Source organism: Aythya ferina, assembly GCF_964211825.1.
Source record: "Aythya ferina genome assembly, chromosome: 1".
Taxonomy (NCBI): Eukaryota; Metazoa; Chordata; class Aves; order Anseriformes; family Anatidae; genus Aythya; species Aythya ferina.
The window spans coordinates 7,773,726-7,791,386 of NC_140296.1; the positions used below are offsets into that span (position 1 = coordinate 7,773,726).

General features: G+C 41.8%; 1 protein-coding gene across 4 annotated transcripts in view; it reads left to right on the top strand.

Moving 5' to 3' along the window:
- The window catches only part of PRCP (prolylcarboxypeptidase), a 43,910-nt gene that overhangs the window by 5,947 nt on the left and 20,302 nt on the right, over positions 1-17,661 (top strand). For 3 of the 4 annotated variants that reach the window (XM_084511667.1, XM_084511668.1, XM_084511669.1), the window contains exons 2-8: positions 10,641-10,781; positions 11,880-11,981; positions 12,284-12,465; positions 13,246-13,403; positions 14,325-14,497; positions 14,895-15,059; positions 16,438-16,625. In XM_084511667.1, the coding sequence (XP_084367793.1) occupies positions 10,641-10,781; positions 11,880-11,981; positions 12,284-12,465; positions 13,246-13,403; positions 14,325-14,497; positions 14,895-15,059; positions 16,438-16,625 (1,109 nt within the window). Of the gene's footprint in view, positions 1-8,850; positions 8,978-10,640; positions 10,782-11,879; positions 11,982-12,283; positions 12,466-13,245; positions 13,404-14,324; positions 14,498-14,894; positions 15,060-16,437; positions 16,626-17,661 lie in introns of all 4 variants that reach the window. The other variant, XM_084511670.1, reaches the window with a different exon arrangement.

A 17,661-nucleotide genomic window follows, 5' to 3' on the forward strand; every position in this document is an offset into this window, starting at 1 on the left:
GGCTTTTTATTAAATAAAATCCGAAGAACTAAAGACTAAACAAAATGGCACTTGGCTGAAGTAGCAAGCAGCAGAAAAAAATTCTGTTAGCTTTGTTAAAGTTACTTTGACTTGCACCCATTGCCTGAGATGCCAGCTGTGTTTCTTGCTTTTGAGGGAGAGGGGGGTGGAAATGAAGTTCAAAGCAGAATTCAATGCTCATGTGTTCTGCATGGATACTTTGAAGAGATCAAGGCCATCAAAACAGCCAAAAGCATAGTCAGAGACAGTACAGATAATTTGTAACATATGCCGAACAGGTGAGAGAGTAGATTACTTCTGGCACTAGATTAGATTATTTCTTTAAGTCTTCAAAAACTGAAGAAACACCTTAACTTTCTTTACTTCATATGTTCTGGAATACGTAGGTTTTTATAGCTAAGGCAGTGAACGTTGGTGAGAAATTAATGGGAAAACCAGGCTGCAGTCAGTGATCTTCCATACACTTGTAAAATGATTAACTTTTTTGTTTTGTAGGCCCTTGAAGTCAGAATTAAACGTGCATGGAAGAATGGGAATGCTGTTTCTTTTCAGAACAGTTTGTAGACAGTCTTCCTTGCCTGTGGAGTAAGGAGTTAATTTTCTTTCTTTAAATTTTTCGGCACTGACCCCTAGGCTTGGTTCAGCCCTAACATACGTGGCAAAGCTGGTCCTCAGTGCTACTGCCAAGTGGCATTGGTACTCTAAGTGGTGCTGCACTGTGGTGACAGCTCTCTAAATGCATACAGTGAGCAAAAAAACGTGCACTCTTCTGGGCTGTTGTTTCTATTGTCAGAGTGACTTAACAGATGTTTCCTTTATTCAGTTACTTGGTCACAGTATAAACCTTAAATACAAGCTCATCCTTGCATCAGCCTGGCTGAGAGTGGTTTAGGTGAAGATCACCTCACCTGGAAAAGGTGATGGTGGAGCAAGATCAAAGAGATTGCTGGCCACCCTCCTCTCCTCTGAAGCTAAGGGCCTGCCTGCATGGGGTGTGAGTTCGCAGGGAGCTGTAGTACACTGCTGTAGCTTCTACCTCTGACTGCTGATATGGACTCACTTGGTGCATCTCCTTTCATTTCTGGTTAATTTATTCCACTTCTAAAGAGTAAATTTGTCTTTGTCTTTTTCTTCTTCAAAGTGATGCAACAAAAACTTTCTAAAAGCATCAACAAAGGAACTGAGAAGGTAGGAGGTAGGCTGAGATGGTAGTTTGCATGCAGGAACTTCCCATCGAGACAACAGGAACAGAAAGTGGTGGGTATTGAACTCTTTGACTTCAGCTGGACTTGGACTGAGGCCAGGCTGAATTAAAGGAAGTGGGTGAAAGCAAAACTAGCATTAACAAAACGTTTGATTTATGCCTCAAACCAGCAGCTTGCTTCTCCTTACTGCCTGGCTACCCGAAAATGGAGTCTTTGAACAAAAGCTCTTCAAAACCACGTGCTGCTCTGGAAATGCTGGCTTTTCTCCACTCTTCCCTGCACGGTGATAAATAGCTGACCACCTACAAATGTACAGTTTTCAATCCTTCAAGTCACAGTTACCGGGGTAAAATGCAGAGTTCCTTCAACTCATAAGCAGAGGCTCCTGTCCTACAGGCTGATGGCAAGTTGCTTTTTGCAAATGTCTCTGGTTCAGGGTCTGCTCTTAATGGAGTAGTTTGTAAAAAGATGTTTGCCTCTTTTTGAGAAATAAAAGTGGAAATAGAAAAATATTTTTCAGCTAAAATCTGGGGGCATCTGTTTAGAAGGGAAAGACATGTCTTTGCCATGAGAAAAGCATCAGCCCAGGTCAATTGTGGGAGTTAATTCTACTGGTGTAGAGACTTGGTAAGTATTCATCTGCTTGGTAGACCTTCTCAGCTACTGGAGCACTTCTGTAACAGCTGGAACAAGAGACCCGTGTGTTTCTGCTCGGAAGTAGAGCAGTTTATAGGAAACCTATTGACCTGCAGAGAGCCAAAGGTGTGAATTCCCTGACTGCAGCTATCTCCCCATCAGCCCCTCTACCAGTGTATCGGAGCCCAGCAGGTAGGCATTTCTTCTGTCCAGATGTGTTGCAAGCTTGCCGGAGGAGCAATTGCTTGTGGCATTTTGGTATTGCACAAGGGCTGTATGACTAACTGTGGCTTTCGTGCTTTGTTTTCCAAAATGCTTCTTCCTTCCCTGCTCAAGATACTCAGTAGTGACTGAGCGGCACTTTGCTGCTCTGCAAGTTTGGGAGGTAAAACAGTTGTAGCTTGAGTTGAACTTTATAAACTGCCAAATATTTTTTTTTTGTTTTTTTTTTTTTAAAGTTCTAGCTCTCTTGGAGGAGGGGTAGAGGTGTTCTAGTTTGACCAAATCAAAATAGTCTTGAATTTATTTTTGGAAGGCTTTGTTTAAATGATTATCTGTATTCAAGGTATCGGGTGTTCTCAGCAAAACTGGATATCCAGTGTCATGTACTGCTTAATCGGGGACATATTGAGAGGCTCTGTACAACTTCTTTCCCTCTGCAGTCAGTCCTCCAACTGTGATGGATTTGTAATCATCTGGCAGGCAGATGGGGGGAAAAAAATGAGAGACCTTTGCCTGTTATGGGTCTGAGAGATCTTTCACCAGAGTAACTTCATTTGTGCTGGTGTTGTGCATCATAGTGCTTTATGAAATCACATGCTTTGGGTAATATAGCCCTGACCTGTTTGTTCCCTACTCCTTGCTCCATCCCTTGTCCTGTGGAAGAATTTCTCCAGGATATTGGTGCCTTAACTGGAAGCATCAGTGTGTTATCGCCAGCTTGTTTAAATTCACGTAGCTGACTGATTATCAGCAGCACAAGCCCCCACTGCTTTGAGAAGAGCGGGGTGTGGGTGCAATTGAGAGCTTGGTTAAGGCTTCAGCAGGAAAGCTGAACCAAGCTGTTCTCATCACATCCTCTCCCTTCTGCTGGAGCTTTGCCATTGTAGAGTCTGGGGCAGAAAATTGTGGGGGGCCTGGGACCTCTCAGAAACGGGAACAAATTATGTCCTGACTCACTACTGGAGGATTTCTCACCCAAATAGTCCAAGCCTAAGCGTGACTGTGGTGTTCTTCTTTACGTGATTGGGGCATCTGGAGTTTGGGTTATGGTAAGATGCTACTAATGGTTTGTGGAAGTCAAAACCAATTTGTTTGTGTTCTCTTTGGTTGCTCTGGTTTCTAACATAAAAATAACCCCTCATCATGTAGCGTTTGGGAACTGTTTATTTCTAATGAGGGCTGACCTGAGTAACCTGGTACTTCCCTACAGCATATCCTGTAGCTGTTTAAATGTTCTTTGGTCTGTTTCATCTAAGTGCTTCGTCCAAGCTGTGCAACACAGGGCAGGGGGTACAGTTCCTGTCTGAGACTCTGCTTGTCACTTCTTTTTAATCACTGAAGTGATAAATGAGTGCCAAAAGCAGACTTCCTTAAACAGTTGCAGCCTCCCTAGAGCAGATGAGACAGTTCCTGCAGTGTAAAGGAAGCTTCAGCAAAATACACAACTCATGATTACAGTCAAAGGGTAATGTGTTCACAAGGACATAATCACAATGGAGATCCTTCCAATCCAAGGATCTTAAGTCTGGATCTGCTTTTGAGGAGTTTCTTGGACTGAGAGCTAACTGTAGCAATGGAAAAATCACAAAGTGGTTTTCTAGACCACCACTAGTAAAATGGAAGCTGGAATTAATAATCAGAAAGCTTGTGTGTTATGTCTGTGTCATGTTAAGTGTGATAAATGAGATAAAACTAAAGCCATGGACCAAAACCTCTGAATTGCTATGAGACTTCTGAATTATGGGGAATACAAAAGATTACAATGGCATCAAGATTCTGTCTCTGAAATGCAATTTTGTTTATTTTTAGGACTTTCAGATTAAAGGGTCAATGTAGCCTGATGCAAGAAGATGCAGTTCCAATCTGCATGCTCTTCCACTGAGCGTCCAACGATTAGGTGTTTTGATGGACTGGTGCTAGTCTTCAGTCTCAGCTGTCCCTTGCACCAGTATCAGTCTGCTGAGCAAGGAATGCAGAACTCAGCTGTTGAATACCTCATTCCATGCATTTAAGGTGAAAAAGATAAGGAAATAAAGCTAGTAGTTTTAAGTCAATAAGCCTGTTGGGAGCTGAGAGAATCTGCCCAGCAGTGAATGAGATGAAGCCTCAAAGGCTGTCATATAGAAAACGCACAACAGGAGGAAGCAAAGCAATGGGAATAATGTTAGGGAGATGTAGTTTTTAAGTGATGTTTTATTTAAGTTCCATTTCTGCTCCCATGTCTCCACTGCTATGGGGAGGTAAGTAGTGTGTGAGCACATATTTCTGGTGGTACTCTTGTGCTGCCATGGTTTTTGAGCTTGACTATGTATACAAGCAGCACTTGTAGGAAAATTTGGGGTGTCTTTGAATATGATGCCGTACAAAGATGGCAAGGCAGTCTCTGCCCTTGTGAACATTCAACTCAGATGGAGGAAGCAAAGATTAGAAGAGGAAACAAAGCTAATAGGGCCAGCGAACTGGACAGGAGCCCCACAGCCTGCCAGGAGTAAAGCCTTGAATAGAAACACACCAGTGAAATCCCAGGGAGGCTAGTGCCCATGCTGCCGTTCATGCAGGAGGATATCCTCAGACCATCCTGCATCTTCCTGTCCTCAGGAAATAATTCAGACAGGATGAGCACTCAAAACAACTCCATGAACTCTTAGAGGGTGGAGCATGCCTCTTAATCCTCTGGCTTTTCACCAGTAAAATAACTGACTCAATCTCAAATGGGATAACCAAGTTTGGGAAAAAGCTATGAAACAATGTTAAAATGAGGTGACGCCAAGCTGAGTGGTGCAGTTGTTAGGCCAGAAGGAAGGGATGCCATCCAAAGGGACCTGAACAGGGCCCATGTGAATCTAACAAGGTTCAACAAGTCTAAATGCAGGGTGCTGCACCTGGGTTCAGCAATCCCAGACATAAGCACAGACTGGGAGAAGAACCCTTTCAGAGCAGCCCTGCAGAGAAGGACTTAGGGGTTCTGGTGGATGAACTGATCAACATGAGCCAAAGGTTCCAGGGAGACCTCATTGCAGCCTTTCAGTACTTAAAAGCATCTTACAAAAAAGATGGAGAGTAATTCTTTATTCAATCAGATAATGATAGGACAAGGGGGAATGGTTTTAGACTAAAAGAAGGGAGATGGGGATTGAATGTTAGGAGGAAATTCTTCACTCAGAGGGCAGTGAGGCCCTGGCACAGGCTGCCCAGAGAAGCTGTGGATGCCCCATCCCTGGAGGTGTTCAAGGCCAGGGTGATGGGGCTTTGGGCAGCCTGGTCTGGTGGGAGGAATCCCTGCCCATGGCAGGGGGTTGGAAATGGATGGGCTTTCAGGTCCCTTCCAGCCCAAAACATTGTGTGACTCTATGAAGGCTTTGATGCTTTCAGTCTTTCCAGAATCTCAAAAGCATAAAGCCATCAGTTAGATTTACCACCCTGGATGACATTAAATGTGTTTTGTTAGATGCTACCCTATGAATCAGCTCCTTTTGGAAAAGACTTAGTGGTGCTGTCCTGTCCCTGTAGTCCTTAATGATCTTAAGGTGCTGCTGAGAAGGAAGTGGGTTTTAGCCCACGTGTCCTGTTTTGTCTTTGTACTTCACTTGGTACCATGGGTTCAGAATATTTCCAGGAGAGCATTAAGCAGACAAACAGCTGTACAATAAAAAACAGCTGCTGTGCCTTTTTTGTCTCCTCCCTGAGGGAGATGTGTATAGCAGGGCAGCTTGTTTTGGGAAGTACATCTAAAATAAAACAACGACAAAAAAAAATCACATAAAGGAGGTAAGTCATCTTTGAGAGGTCAACATAAGCACATGACAGGTGCATGTACAAGGTAAGGTCAAAACTGTGCCACATGCTTGGAGCGGAAGGCAGAGAGGCAGACGCCAGTCCGGAGAGAGCTCTTCATCCTGAGCTGCACTGTAGAAAGTCTCTGTGCTGAAGAATGAAAGCTGCTGGCTCAAGGCTTCAGTCTGAAGCTCTCACCAGCCTCTAGGACAAAGTGGGGGGAAATACAGGGAGATTCCACTTCTTACAAAAACCCCTGTCAACCTGGTTTCAGTATGTGGAACTGAAATGTTGCTTTTGCTTTCTTTGCCTCTGAGATGTAGCTCTCCAAAGTTTTCACATCCTGCCTACCTCAGGTGACAAAACCTTGCCTTAAACTTATAACTTATTGCTTCCACTCCTCCTCCTCTTTCTATTTTAGTCTTTCCTTTGATCACAACATCTGATTCTGTGACAGAGATGGTGTTGTGTGTACATCATAGCTCCATTTGTAAGAGGCTGCTGTTGTGTTGTTGCTAAAGGCTATTTTCTTAATTCTAACCAAATCTGCCAGGTAGCATTTACAGAAGCTTAAAATTTTAGGCTGTGTAACTGCTTTGGATAAATCCTGGAGTAGTTTGGAACGGAGCTCTGAATGCAGCATGGATTGGCCCTGCGACCTGCTCAAATCAGGGCCAAATTGGCTGCTCTGGGCCTTGTAGTTGCTGCTGACCTGCTGGCAGTAATCGTAATAATGAAAACTAATAAAAAAAAAAAAATCATGTATGATGGTGTACCATAACTAATGTTACTGTTAACCAGCAATTAAGGTATTGTACCCATATATTAAACTTTTATTTTGCTGGTATGGTCTGTTGTGTCCAATTGAGTGTGATTGTGAAAGTCAAATTGCTTTTGTCATGCCTGTTCCTTTTGGGCATAGGAGTAGAAAAGAATTTTTCTGGTTCAACATCTTAATAAAATCTGAATGGGCGATCAGAGTTAGTGTGTGTTAGAGGTGCACTTTACACGGAGCTTTTTTAATGTTCTTGCCTTTTTTTAAAAAAAAAAAAAAAGGCGGGGGAAGAAACCACCTGCTGAATGAGACCAGGCAGCTCTCATGTGCGATCCTGTAGTGCTTTGACTACACGACAGCTCCATCTGCTGTTCCTGGGCTACAACTTTCCCTTTGTGCTTGAACCTCCCATTTCACAATTTCATAGTGGTTCATGTGCTTCTTCGTTCCGACTTCATACATCTTCAGACAGCCCTTACTCTTGGGAGGAGGCATTGCTTGGGATGTTCCTGACTTTCATTTTGCAGTACTGGATTCTTCTAAGTTCTTTAAATGTCTTGGCAATAACTGGTAGCTGTGACATCCATTTGCTTTACAAACATGAGGTTTTCTTTGCTATTCATGTTATGTCTTATTCATGCAAAGACAAGTTACTACAAGGTAAGAAGCCCCATCATCTAGCAGTAAGAGTTTTTGCTGTTCAGTTGAGTAATAGGTACTTATGATTTTTGTGAAGAAGTCTGGACTTGTCTGTGCTGTCTGGGATTTTGCATGTGTCTGTGGTTTGACTTCTTATGAACGTAAGTGTTGTGGTTTAACCTGGCTGGCAGCTGAACACCACACAGCCGCTCGCCAACCCTCCCCCCTCCCTCTCTGGAAGGGGGGAGAAAAATGGGAAAGTGCAGCCTGTGAGTTGAGATAAAAACAGTTTATTAAGACAGGAAAATAATATCAATAATAGTACTACTACTAATGTACATGAAACAAGTGATGCACAATGCAGTTGCTCACCACCTGCTGACTGATGCCCAGCCTAACCCCGAACAGTCCAGCCCTCCTATCCTGGCTAGCCACCCCTATCTATTGTTTGTTTATTGTGTGTGTGTATATATATATATATTATATATTGTTTAGCATGACCTCTGATGGGATGGAATACCTCTTTGGCCAGTTTGGGTCAGCTGCTCTGGGTCTGTCCCCTCCGAGCTCTTGCTGCACCCCTAGCCTGCCTGTTGGCAGGACAGAGTGAGAAGCTGAAACGTCCTTGGCTTGGTGTAAGCACTGCTCTGCAACAATTAAAACAGAGTGTTATTAGCACTCTTCTCATCTGAAGCCAAAACATAGCATTCTACCGGCTACTAGGAGGAAAATTAATTCTGTCCAAACTGAAACCAGGACAGTAAGGCAGTTTACCTGTAGAGGTTAGCCAGGTTTGATAGGTGGAGGGAAGAAGGAGAAAAAGGGACTGGCAATGAGTTGGTCTGCAGCATAGTTCAGAATCACGGTGGAGAATTGTGCTACTACAGTCACCATGGTCGCTAAAACTGGCAGAGGGAAGCTTTAGTTCCTGTACTTCTCTCCCTCTCATGACTGAGAGGCAGACTTCCTAAAGCACTGGGATATTTCTCAGTTTTGTGGGAACAGACCAACAGGTTGCATCATAAGTAAACTTGTAAATCCTTTATGTACAGAGTATTATCTATCATTCAGGAAAACATTTATATTTGAATATTACTATCTAGATCTTCCAGTTTCTGAGGAATGGGAATGATTTGAAGGGCTTTTGAATCAGTTCTGCACAGTAGCCCACTGGATAGCCTCAACCTGCCTCACCAAAGGTTGCTGATGTGTTCACCTATTGTAATTTTTCCCCCAATGTTTTTGTCTGTTGTGCACTAAGCTGTCTGCACTGAGAAGATTTTGGTATATAACTTTGTAGGTTAGGAAAATTGAATGCTTCATGCAGTCTTGTGCACTCTGGCTTTCTGCAGGAAAATAATCAAATTTCAATGTTAGATGTTTAATTTTTTCCATAAAAGACAGATGAGGCACGTGTCTTATGTTGTTTTTCTCAACGATTTCTGACCAGCAGGCTAATCAGAAAGGTTAAATAGGAAAAGATGCTTTCCCCTCTTGCAGACAGACATGGAACAAAAGATGCTTGAGTTGTACTTCCTAATAGTATTGGAGTTTAATAACTGCAGTATTTTTTTTTAGCTCAGCCTTATCTAATCTCTCTTTAATTGGACCAAGGACTTTCATTTGTTCTGCCTTGCTACAAATCATTGTTGATATAGAAAGTGAACTTAAAATGAACAGTAACGTGCAAACGTAGAAGCAGCAGGTAAGTTATTTGTGTGAAATAAGCCTGGCGTGTGTTGTCATTACTTGAATTCAGTGAAATAACCACCATGTGCTTAAGTAGTGAGTTGTCCCACAAAGCAGAACTGTAGAACATAGCTTTATTTAGGTCCAGCACCAGACACTGGAGTGAGCTTATTCAGCATGAAGACCCTGTCTTATGTCAGGATTACAATGCACAGACCTTCAGCTGCTCAGTGAGTTACAGCACAGCTGCCCTCTCACTTCAGCAACAAGTCTGATCCTTTGGTCCAAGACTGAGTGAGCTTTGAGAGAGTTTGGTAAGACTTTGCAGCAGTGTGTATCTTAAGTTTCTGCACTCTGTCGCAAAGAATGTGTATATACGTGGTATGGATTAGCTGGATCCTGCAGGTCAGGAGTTGGGCTGTCTTTCCTGAGTTGCCAGGAGAAATCTGCCCAGCAGTTAGTTCACTGTGTTAGCAGCATGTGCTTCGATTTGCTCCTGGTCTGCTTCTTAACCTTAACTTGAAAGTATTTTCAAAACAGAATGTGGCAGGCTGGTTCCTGGATCATCTGAGAGGTTTGGCAGTTGTCTGTGTAAAAGCAGTTGGGTGAGCAGAGATGCTCAAGCCAGCAGATGGCAACAGCCTGACATCTGCAGGAAGCAGCACGAAAGGAAAAGGTGCTGCTTTGTGCTGATGGAAGTCAAAGTTGGGGAAGTACAGGTCATCTTCAGCTGATGGGTAAAAATAGTGGTGACTTGTGAATACATGGAAATTAGGCAGCATAGCTCTTGGGGGGGGCTAGTCTATTGATTAAAAGCTTGTGTGGGTGTTTTGGTTGCAGGATAAGAACCTGCTGGTGCAGGGAGCTAACTTGTAAAAGCTATTTTGATAAACTTTCCAGTACAGATGAATGCTTGGGGAAGAGTCAAGGGGGGTAGTGCATACAAAGCAATATGAATAAAACTGAAAAAACTGATCTTATGAATTGAGAATAAATTTCTAAGTCAAAACACAGTGTTAGCTTTATCGTCTCAAGTTGCGTGTATATATTCTTCCAGTATTTCTAGGGTAGTAGAAAGAAGGAGAGTTGGAGAAGTGATGTGACTTACTGAAAATTCTAAGGAGAAAAGGAGAAGAACTTGAAAAAACAATCTGAAAAATCTGTCAATTATACATCATCTGCAGAGGATTAATGCTTTTCTAAGAATAATAAAGACACATTCTAACAGGAATATTTTTAAAATTCAATCTTATCCTGAAAGGGGGAGGTTTTTTAAATAAATGGTAAGGTTATTAATGAATTTTCCTAAGACGTTCAACACTGCAGGACAATGACTGTTTTTGCTTGTTAACTTTTATTAAGTCAGACTTTGATCTGTTATGATTTGTTTGTTCTCCTGAATATATTTGGAAATCATGTTAAGAATGATACTATAAAAATGTTCTGATCTCTAAATTTTGCCTTCATTGTACAGACCTGTAATTTTTGTTGGCTTCCTCATAAGGCTGAAGAGTTTTGATGCATTAGGAATCTAAGAATATGAATGAATTTACTGTCACTTTTTGTCTTATTGAAACATTTTTTTTTTTCCCCTCTGCAAAGTGACTGTCAGCGCTTACAGTGGACTCCGTGATCACTTCTAGCTTTCTGAGTGTGATGTTATTCCTTGTTTTTGACAGATTGATCACTTTGGCTTTGATGAAAACCTTACGTTCCAGCAGCGGTACCTGATAGCAGATCAGCACTGGAAGAAAGACAATGGACCAATACTGTTCTATACAGGCAATGAAGGAGACATCACGTGGTTCTGCAACAACACAGTATGTATGAAACAGATCCTTGACTTTTGAATTAAGAGACCTTTTTTCCAGCAGTGGCCTAGTGGAAAAATAAGGAAGGAGGAGGAAGACAATATCAGAACATTATTTAAAGAGAAGTTTGCAATGGCTTTATGACAGCTACAGGAGAAAGTAAGCTGAAAAAAGTATAGGACAACTTTTAGGGGATTTGGGGGTCCTATTTGAACTCCACAGAAATCAAAGGGGAACACTTCCTTGAGCTGTGAAGAAATCTTCTAGGGGAAACACTCTGTGGTGCCTCAACCGAAGGATGTAAAAGTTTGGACCCATTGCATTAATACCATTACTTCAGAAATGAATGAAGTGAGAGGTTTTGATGGCTGTTTTGTGTTTATCTGAGAAAAGTATGAAGTGAGATTCATCTGGCCAGACATCAAGGATAGATGAGATGATGCATGTTCCCTCACAAAATCCATAGAAAAAATTTGCTTTCCTGACAAATGCAGGATGCAGTGTGTGGGCAGTTTTTTTAGCCACTTCAGTACAAAGTCCACTACCACAACAGAGGTGATGTCCTGGGCCTGAGGGAAGTTGAGGGCTGCTTACGCACTGCTTTGTCAGCAGGTGATAGCTGGTGGGTGATAACATGCTTCTGTCAACAAGTTATAATAAGTTGTCCTAATTATTTATTAGTTGAAAATAAGTGTTTCAGTGCTCTAGATTGTTTATTGCCAAACACTTCTTTCTGCTTCTTTGTGTAATACAGTCCTAACTCAAATGCATGCTTTTTTCCTGTTATGTTTTTTGATGTCCTGTGGATTAAGCTTGTTAATCCTTCCATAGGAGTTCTGGCAGGATTGCCCAAGTATACTCACAAAACAACGTTGCTTAATACTTTGCAGCATTTTTTGGTACACTTGCCTTAGCTCAGGGTTTGTCTTCTACATTTTCTTTCTGCAAAGATGCTTTAAAACCAAACTGCAGTCTGCTTTTCTGGTTGTGTTTTGATAGTGATATTTTGCTAATCAAAGAATAAGATTTGAGGTACAGTAGATTGAAAGTAAAGACTTTGCAAGTGATTAACTCAGTATGTTTAAATGTGTGTTTTCCCCCAATCAGGGTTTTATGTGGGATGTGGCTGAAGAACTTAATGCCATGTTAGTATTTGCTGAACACAGATATTATGGAGAATCATTGCCATTTGGAAATGAATCTTTCAGTGTAAGTGTCGTCTTTACTTTCTTCTTTACATATGTTCTATACCAAAATAATTCTACCTGTTATACTTGTCAGTGCAATGACTGCTTGCCTGAGTAAGATGTGCTAGAAGCACACAACTATCCTATTTTTATTACTAATTCTAAATGAACAAACAACAAGCTAGAATTTAGCACTTCAAAGGACACCTGTAACAAATGTTTAATTTATCAGGCAGCTCTCCAACTCAACATCTGTTCAGGGGGAGAAAGATTGCTGCTGGATATAGCTCCCATGCTGTATGTAACCTGTGTTCTTTGCCTCAGGATTCCAAGCATCTGAACTACCTGACATCAGAACAAGCTCTGGCAGACTTTGCAGTACTAATTGAATACTTAAAGGAGACCATTGCAGGAGCCTGTTACAGTCCTGTCATAGCTATTGGAGGATCTTATGGAGGGATGCTTGCAGCCTGGTTTCGGATGAAATACCCCCATGTGGTGGTTGGGTGAGTGTACTTGTTCTGCTCAAACACCCAGCAGGCATTTGTTGCTTCAGTGCTATAAGTGTTAGCACTGAAGTGCTAACCTTATCCCATTGAACTTGAGTTAGTGGGATAAGGACTGTAATTCAAACCAGCTTGAATTTTTCACTTTTGGGAGGACAGGGTAAGTCACTCTGAATTTGGGACTAGGTACTATCTACCAAAAAAAAAGATAGCTGTAGGCCAGCAGGTACAGAATGTTGTGTACTTTCAGAGATGTGTATTAAGATCTTTAAGTAATAATTCTGAACACTAACTCTTGCCCTAATTTCTCTAGGGTCACCAGAATTCCTGGTGACTTGATGCAGGTGTGTAATCTCTTGAGTGCCTTAGTTATTCTCTAGCAAACACAAATAGTAATTTTCTCACCTTTCTCTGTTAGAGAGCAGTTACTTGTGGGCAAGGGCTGTCTTCAGTTGAGTTAGTACAATGCCTAGTGAGAAAGCTTACTTTATTATTCTCATGTAACAATCATGTCTGTCTGAACTTATACTTAATATATTTACTGAGTCTTTGTACTACTATCCAAAACTTGTAACCTTCAACAGCCTTTGCATACAGGCCTACAGAAGAATTTTGCAACATTGATTAGTTCAGGAAGGGGTGAGTACCTGGCTGAATTATAAATGCTACTTAAATAGTGACTGTAGGGAAAGTGTTGCCCAGAGGATAGAAATTGACTTTGCAGGGGTTCAGGATGCGTATGTTTCTCAAAAAAAATATCTGTTTTATATCTGTTTGTAGAGCTCTGGCAGCCTCTGCCCCAATCTGGCAGTTTGGTGATTTGGTTCCCTGTGGTGCTTACTTCACTATAGTAACTAATGATTTCAAGAAGAGTGGGACTGGCTGCTCAGAAAGTATCCGGAATTCCTGGAGTGCAATTAACCACCTTTCCTCAACAGGTGAGACCTCACCAATACATGTTTAAAGGGTCGTAATGTTCAGGATTATGTTATGACTTCATAAAATCAGTGAGTTTGCATCATAACTGTAGTGCATGGATGTGTTTGTGGTGGTGATAAGTTTTTGTTTAACCATATTCTCAGTAATAAAACCTGTTAATTATGTTCAGTGTTATTTTATGAATGTCTGTTTTGTTGGATCATGTGCTTTATTCACACGTGGCAGGTCTTGGAATCCAGGGTCAAACACTCCTGAGATCTAACAAGCTAGAACCTCAATGTTTGTATTCCTTTCTGACAAAGTAGAACAGATGTTTTATTTCTAAAAATAATAAAACAAACAAAACTTAACAACCAACTGAGGCAATCAAGTATAGGAAATTGCTACAGTCTTTATAGCACTAGTTTTAGTGCTAAGGTGAATATTTCAGATGAGGTCTCTGGCTTATGGGGAAAAAAAAAACAAAACAAAACAAAAAACCAAAACAAACAAAAAAAACACACCTTTGCCACTTCAGCATCCTACAGAGATCCTGGTATGCTGAGTTAACCAATTCAAGTCAGAGAAGCTGAACTGGAGGGGTTCTAGATCGGTTCTAGATCAGATGATATAATGACAGCAAAGGCAAGGAGACTCCTGAGCTAGCTTGTTAGAAGCTTTTATTTTTCTGGAAGAAGAGAGCCCTGATGTTTCCTGTCAAAAAGATGCCAAGTGACTTGTACATCCCTTTTTTTAGATAACATTATCTTAACGTCCATTCAGGTTATGTTTCCCTTTGCTTAAAGATGCTGACTAAACTTTGATCTGCTCTGCTTGTGTGCATGTGGGGTAACTTCACTCAGTATAACTGATCTGGTGAAAATACCTAACATAGGTCAGTTGTGCTACTATTAATACATTACTTTTTTTTTATATTAAAGATGCAGGTTTACAATGGCTTTCCAACACATTTCATTTGTGCAGCCCATTAAAAAATCTTCAGGATGCTTCTATGTTGAAAAGCTGGCTGAGTGAAACATGGGTAGACTTGGCTATGGTGGACTATCCCTATAAAGCTGATTTCTTACAGCCTCTGCCAGCTTGGCCCGTACAGGTAATTGAGGACTGTCTTGGAGGATTGATTAAAGCTTGGACTGTTGAAGTCTTTTCCACTTAGTTTAACTCTTTTCTTGTATTTTTGGATCTGTATAGCCAACATGGCTGAAAAAGGGGAATGAGCATCATTCTTGTGCATCAGCTGTTTGTTGACTGCCACAGGTTGTATCAAGAGCCAAGAATTTTAATTGGGAAACGTAAAGTTTGTTTGCTTGCATTACATGCACTGCACAAATGGAATATGGCTTAATGATAATGCTCAGGGTATGTCATCACAGATGCTTTCTGGTGGTGGTTTGGATATACTTTGAAGATGAAACTGATGTCCTGTCAGGTGTTGTGTATTTAACTGTATTTCTTGCTGACTGAGACCCCATATCTCCTCTTCATTGTAGGAAGTTTGCAAGTTCTTGAAGGATCCCAGTCTCTCTGACAAACTGTTGCTGCAGAATGTTTACCAGGCAGTGAACGTCTACTACAATTATTCAGGGGAAGCCTCATGCTTTGACATGTCTGAGACTGCAACAAAGAATCTTGGTCAGTTGGGTTGGTACTATCAGGTATGTGCTCTATCCTTTCATTTGTAACTCAGTGAGGTTTTTTGGACTAGAGGTGATGGGAATTGCCATGTCAATACGTTGGACCAGATATAAATTGATGGGGCTGTGCTGCACAAGCATCGGTAAGGACTCTGCCTGTTTATACACTGCTTTAAACAGAACCCAGGTCTTTGAAAATAAAAAAGGGTAGGATTTAGAACTGAAAATTAATGGGATTACAATAACATTTCAACACATCAAGGATGAGTTATGTTTTCAGATGTCCTCTAAACAAAATCACAAGCTGTATCTCTTTTTCTGTCTGGTTTAGAACTTGAACTCTTTCTTATGCATGATTTTTATTGTTAGTCCTATAAACAAGCAATCACTGGGGAAAATAGGGTAACCGGTTGAAATATTGCTACTAATGTTTGCTCTGTAGAAAACATGGGGGTGGAGGGGAGGAAATAAGTACTACTATAGTAAAGCAACTTATTTCCTGGTGATAGAGAGCTTGAGGCAAGTATGATTGTAGCGAGGAGGGCAAGGCATGAAAGAGAAGCTACCTTCCCAGGAGGTTTAGGTTGTCTTTGATTGCAGAGTTTCAGTTCTGTACATCCCTTTCTAGTCAACATGAAGAAGCAGCATTTTAGTCTTCTATTCTCCTTGAACTGCACCCTTCAAGCCCACTGTCTGTGCAAATATGTCAGGAGATGTTGATACTGATTTCTTTCAACTAAAGCTATTTATCCTGTAGCTCACTGAGATGCAACCTTTCCCTTCACATACCACAGGGATCTGTAATTTTGTTAAGGTGTCCAGGGCATTCTGCGCTTCCTGTCTCATTTACTAAGCAAGCACACGTAGCACTTAGTGTTCAGCTGCTCTGCTGAGAAGAGCTAGTGATGCCAGAAAAAAGGTATAAAAATCAGTGTTCAGGCTGTCATCATCTGCTCTTGGCTACTGTCTACTGTTTCTCCTGTGCTCCAGACAGCACCAGATGTGCAGGCTCTGAAGTTACTTTGAGATAGGCAGGGGGGACACCATGTGGGTAACAAAGAATATGGCAGCTGGACTCAAAAATACATCCAATCTGTAGCTTGTTGCAGATGACGTGCTTCTGAAGGCTTGGAGGGAAAGACACAAGTAGGAATAGACTGAGTTAATCCCCACCATGGCAATTAATCTATGTGGCTTCCAGGCTACAACTTTTTGTTCTTCCTCTCTAGTATTGCTAATGTCAGGAAATGGTTCTTGCATGGAAGATGAAGCTTTTGCTTGATACCTGTGTTGTGATAGTTCGGTAATTACCAATCATGTTGTTTATGCTTTTTAAATGCTACACACATAGTTAAGGGACAGTCTCATGGACGCATCTTGTTGCCCTGCTCTCTTCCAGGTTTGCACCGAGATGGTGATGCCCATGTGTACAGATGGTGTCAATGATATGTTTGAACCTCAGAAATGGGACTTTGATGCACTTTCAGAAGAATGCTTCAGGTTATGGGGAGTGAGACCTCGCCCCTCTTGGGTTCTTTCTATGTACGGAGGGAAGAACATCAGCTCACACAGCAACATCATTTTCAGGTGAGCCTTGTTTCAGAGTTGTCTTCCTCCAGTTTGGGCTGTCAGTACTAACTGTGTGGGTCAGTGCAGGCAGCAGGAACAACCACAGACCTATGGCTAAAATGTGAAGAGTAAATTTATTTTTGTTACCTTTCCAAACATGGAAGGTACACTGAGATACTTCTCTGCTTAGTGACAGCTCTGGGAGGAGGTAAGATGGGGAGTATCAGGGAGCATGAGAAGGAGAGACTACTAGAATCACTTCCTTCACTCCCTGAGGCAGGCCCAAAAGACCAGTGTAGTCCCAAAGCTGGGGAAAAAAAGGGAAACCTTGAAGAAAACAAATGGCTGACCACAGTGACCTAAAAGGTAAGGGGCAATGGTGACAAGTTCCTGCCCAGGGCAGCAGGCACATCTCAGTGACTATCCTGCCTTCCCAGGTGCCAATGTGCAATAGGTATGAGACTCTGTAAGTGGAACTGAACAATACTGAGGATGACAGTTCATCTAGGCTTGGAGGCCTTATAAAGGTTAAACAGCTTCAGCAAATTAAAAAAGACAGGTCGTTATCATAGGAGACTCCCTTCTGAAGGGAACAGAAGGCCTGATATGCAGGTTGAACACACTTCACAGGGAATTCTGCTGCCTCCCTGGGGTTAAAGATATGAAGAGAAAGCTTCCTACCCTGGTGCAGGCCCATCTGTTACCATTTTTTTGGGTAGGTAGCAATGAAGTTCCAACATGGAGTCCCAAGGCCCTATTGCCCTCATATAACTGGTTTAAGGGATCAGGAGCACAAGTAGTGTTCTCCTCCATTCCTCCAGTTATAGTAAGTGATGAGGAGAGAAACAGGAAGAGCCAGCAGACCAATACCTAGTTCCAGGCCTGATGTCACTGTCAGAACTTGGGTTTTTTGACAATGGGTCATTCTACATGATACCAGGCCTGCTGACAGCAGATGGGATAGACCTATCTCCAAGAGGGAAGAAAGAGGGGAGATTTGAAGGGGGAAAATGAGATAAATCCAGACTTGCTAGAAACAAACCTGGTAGGTGAC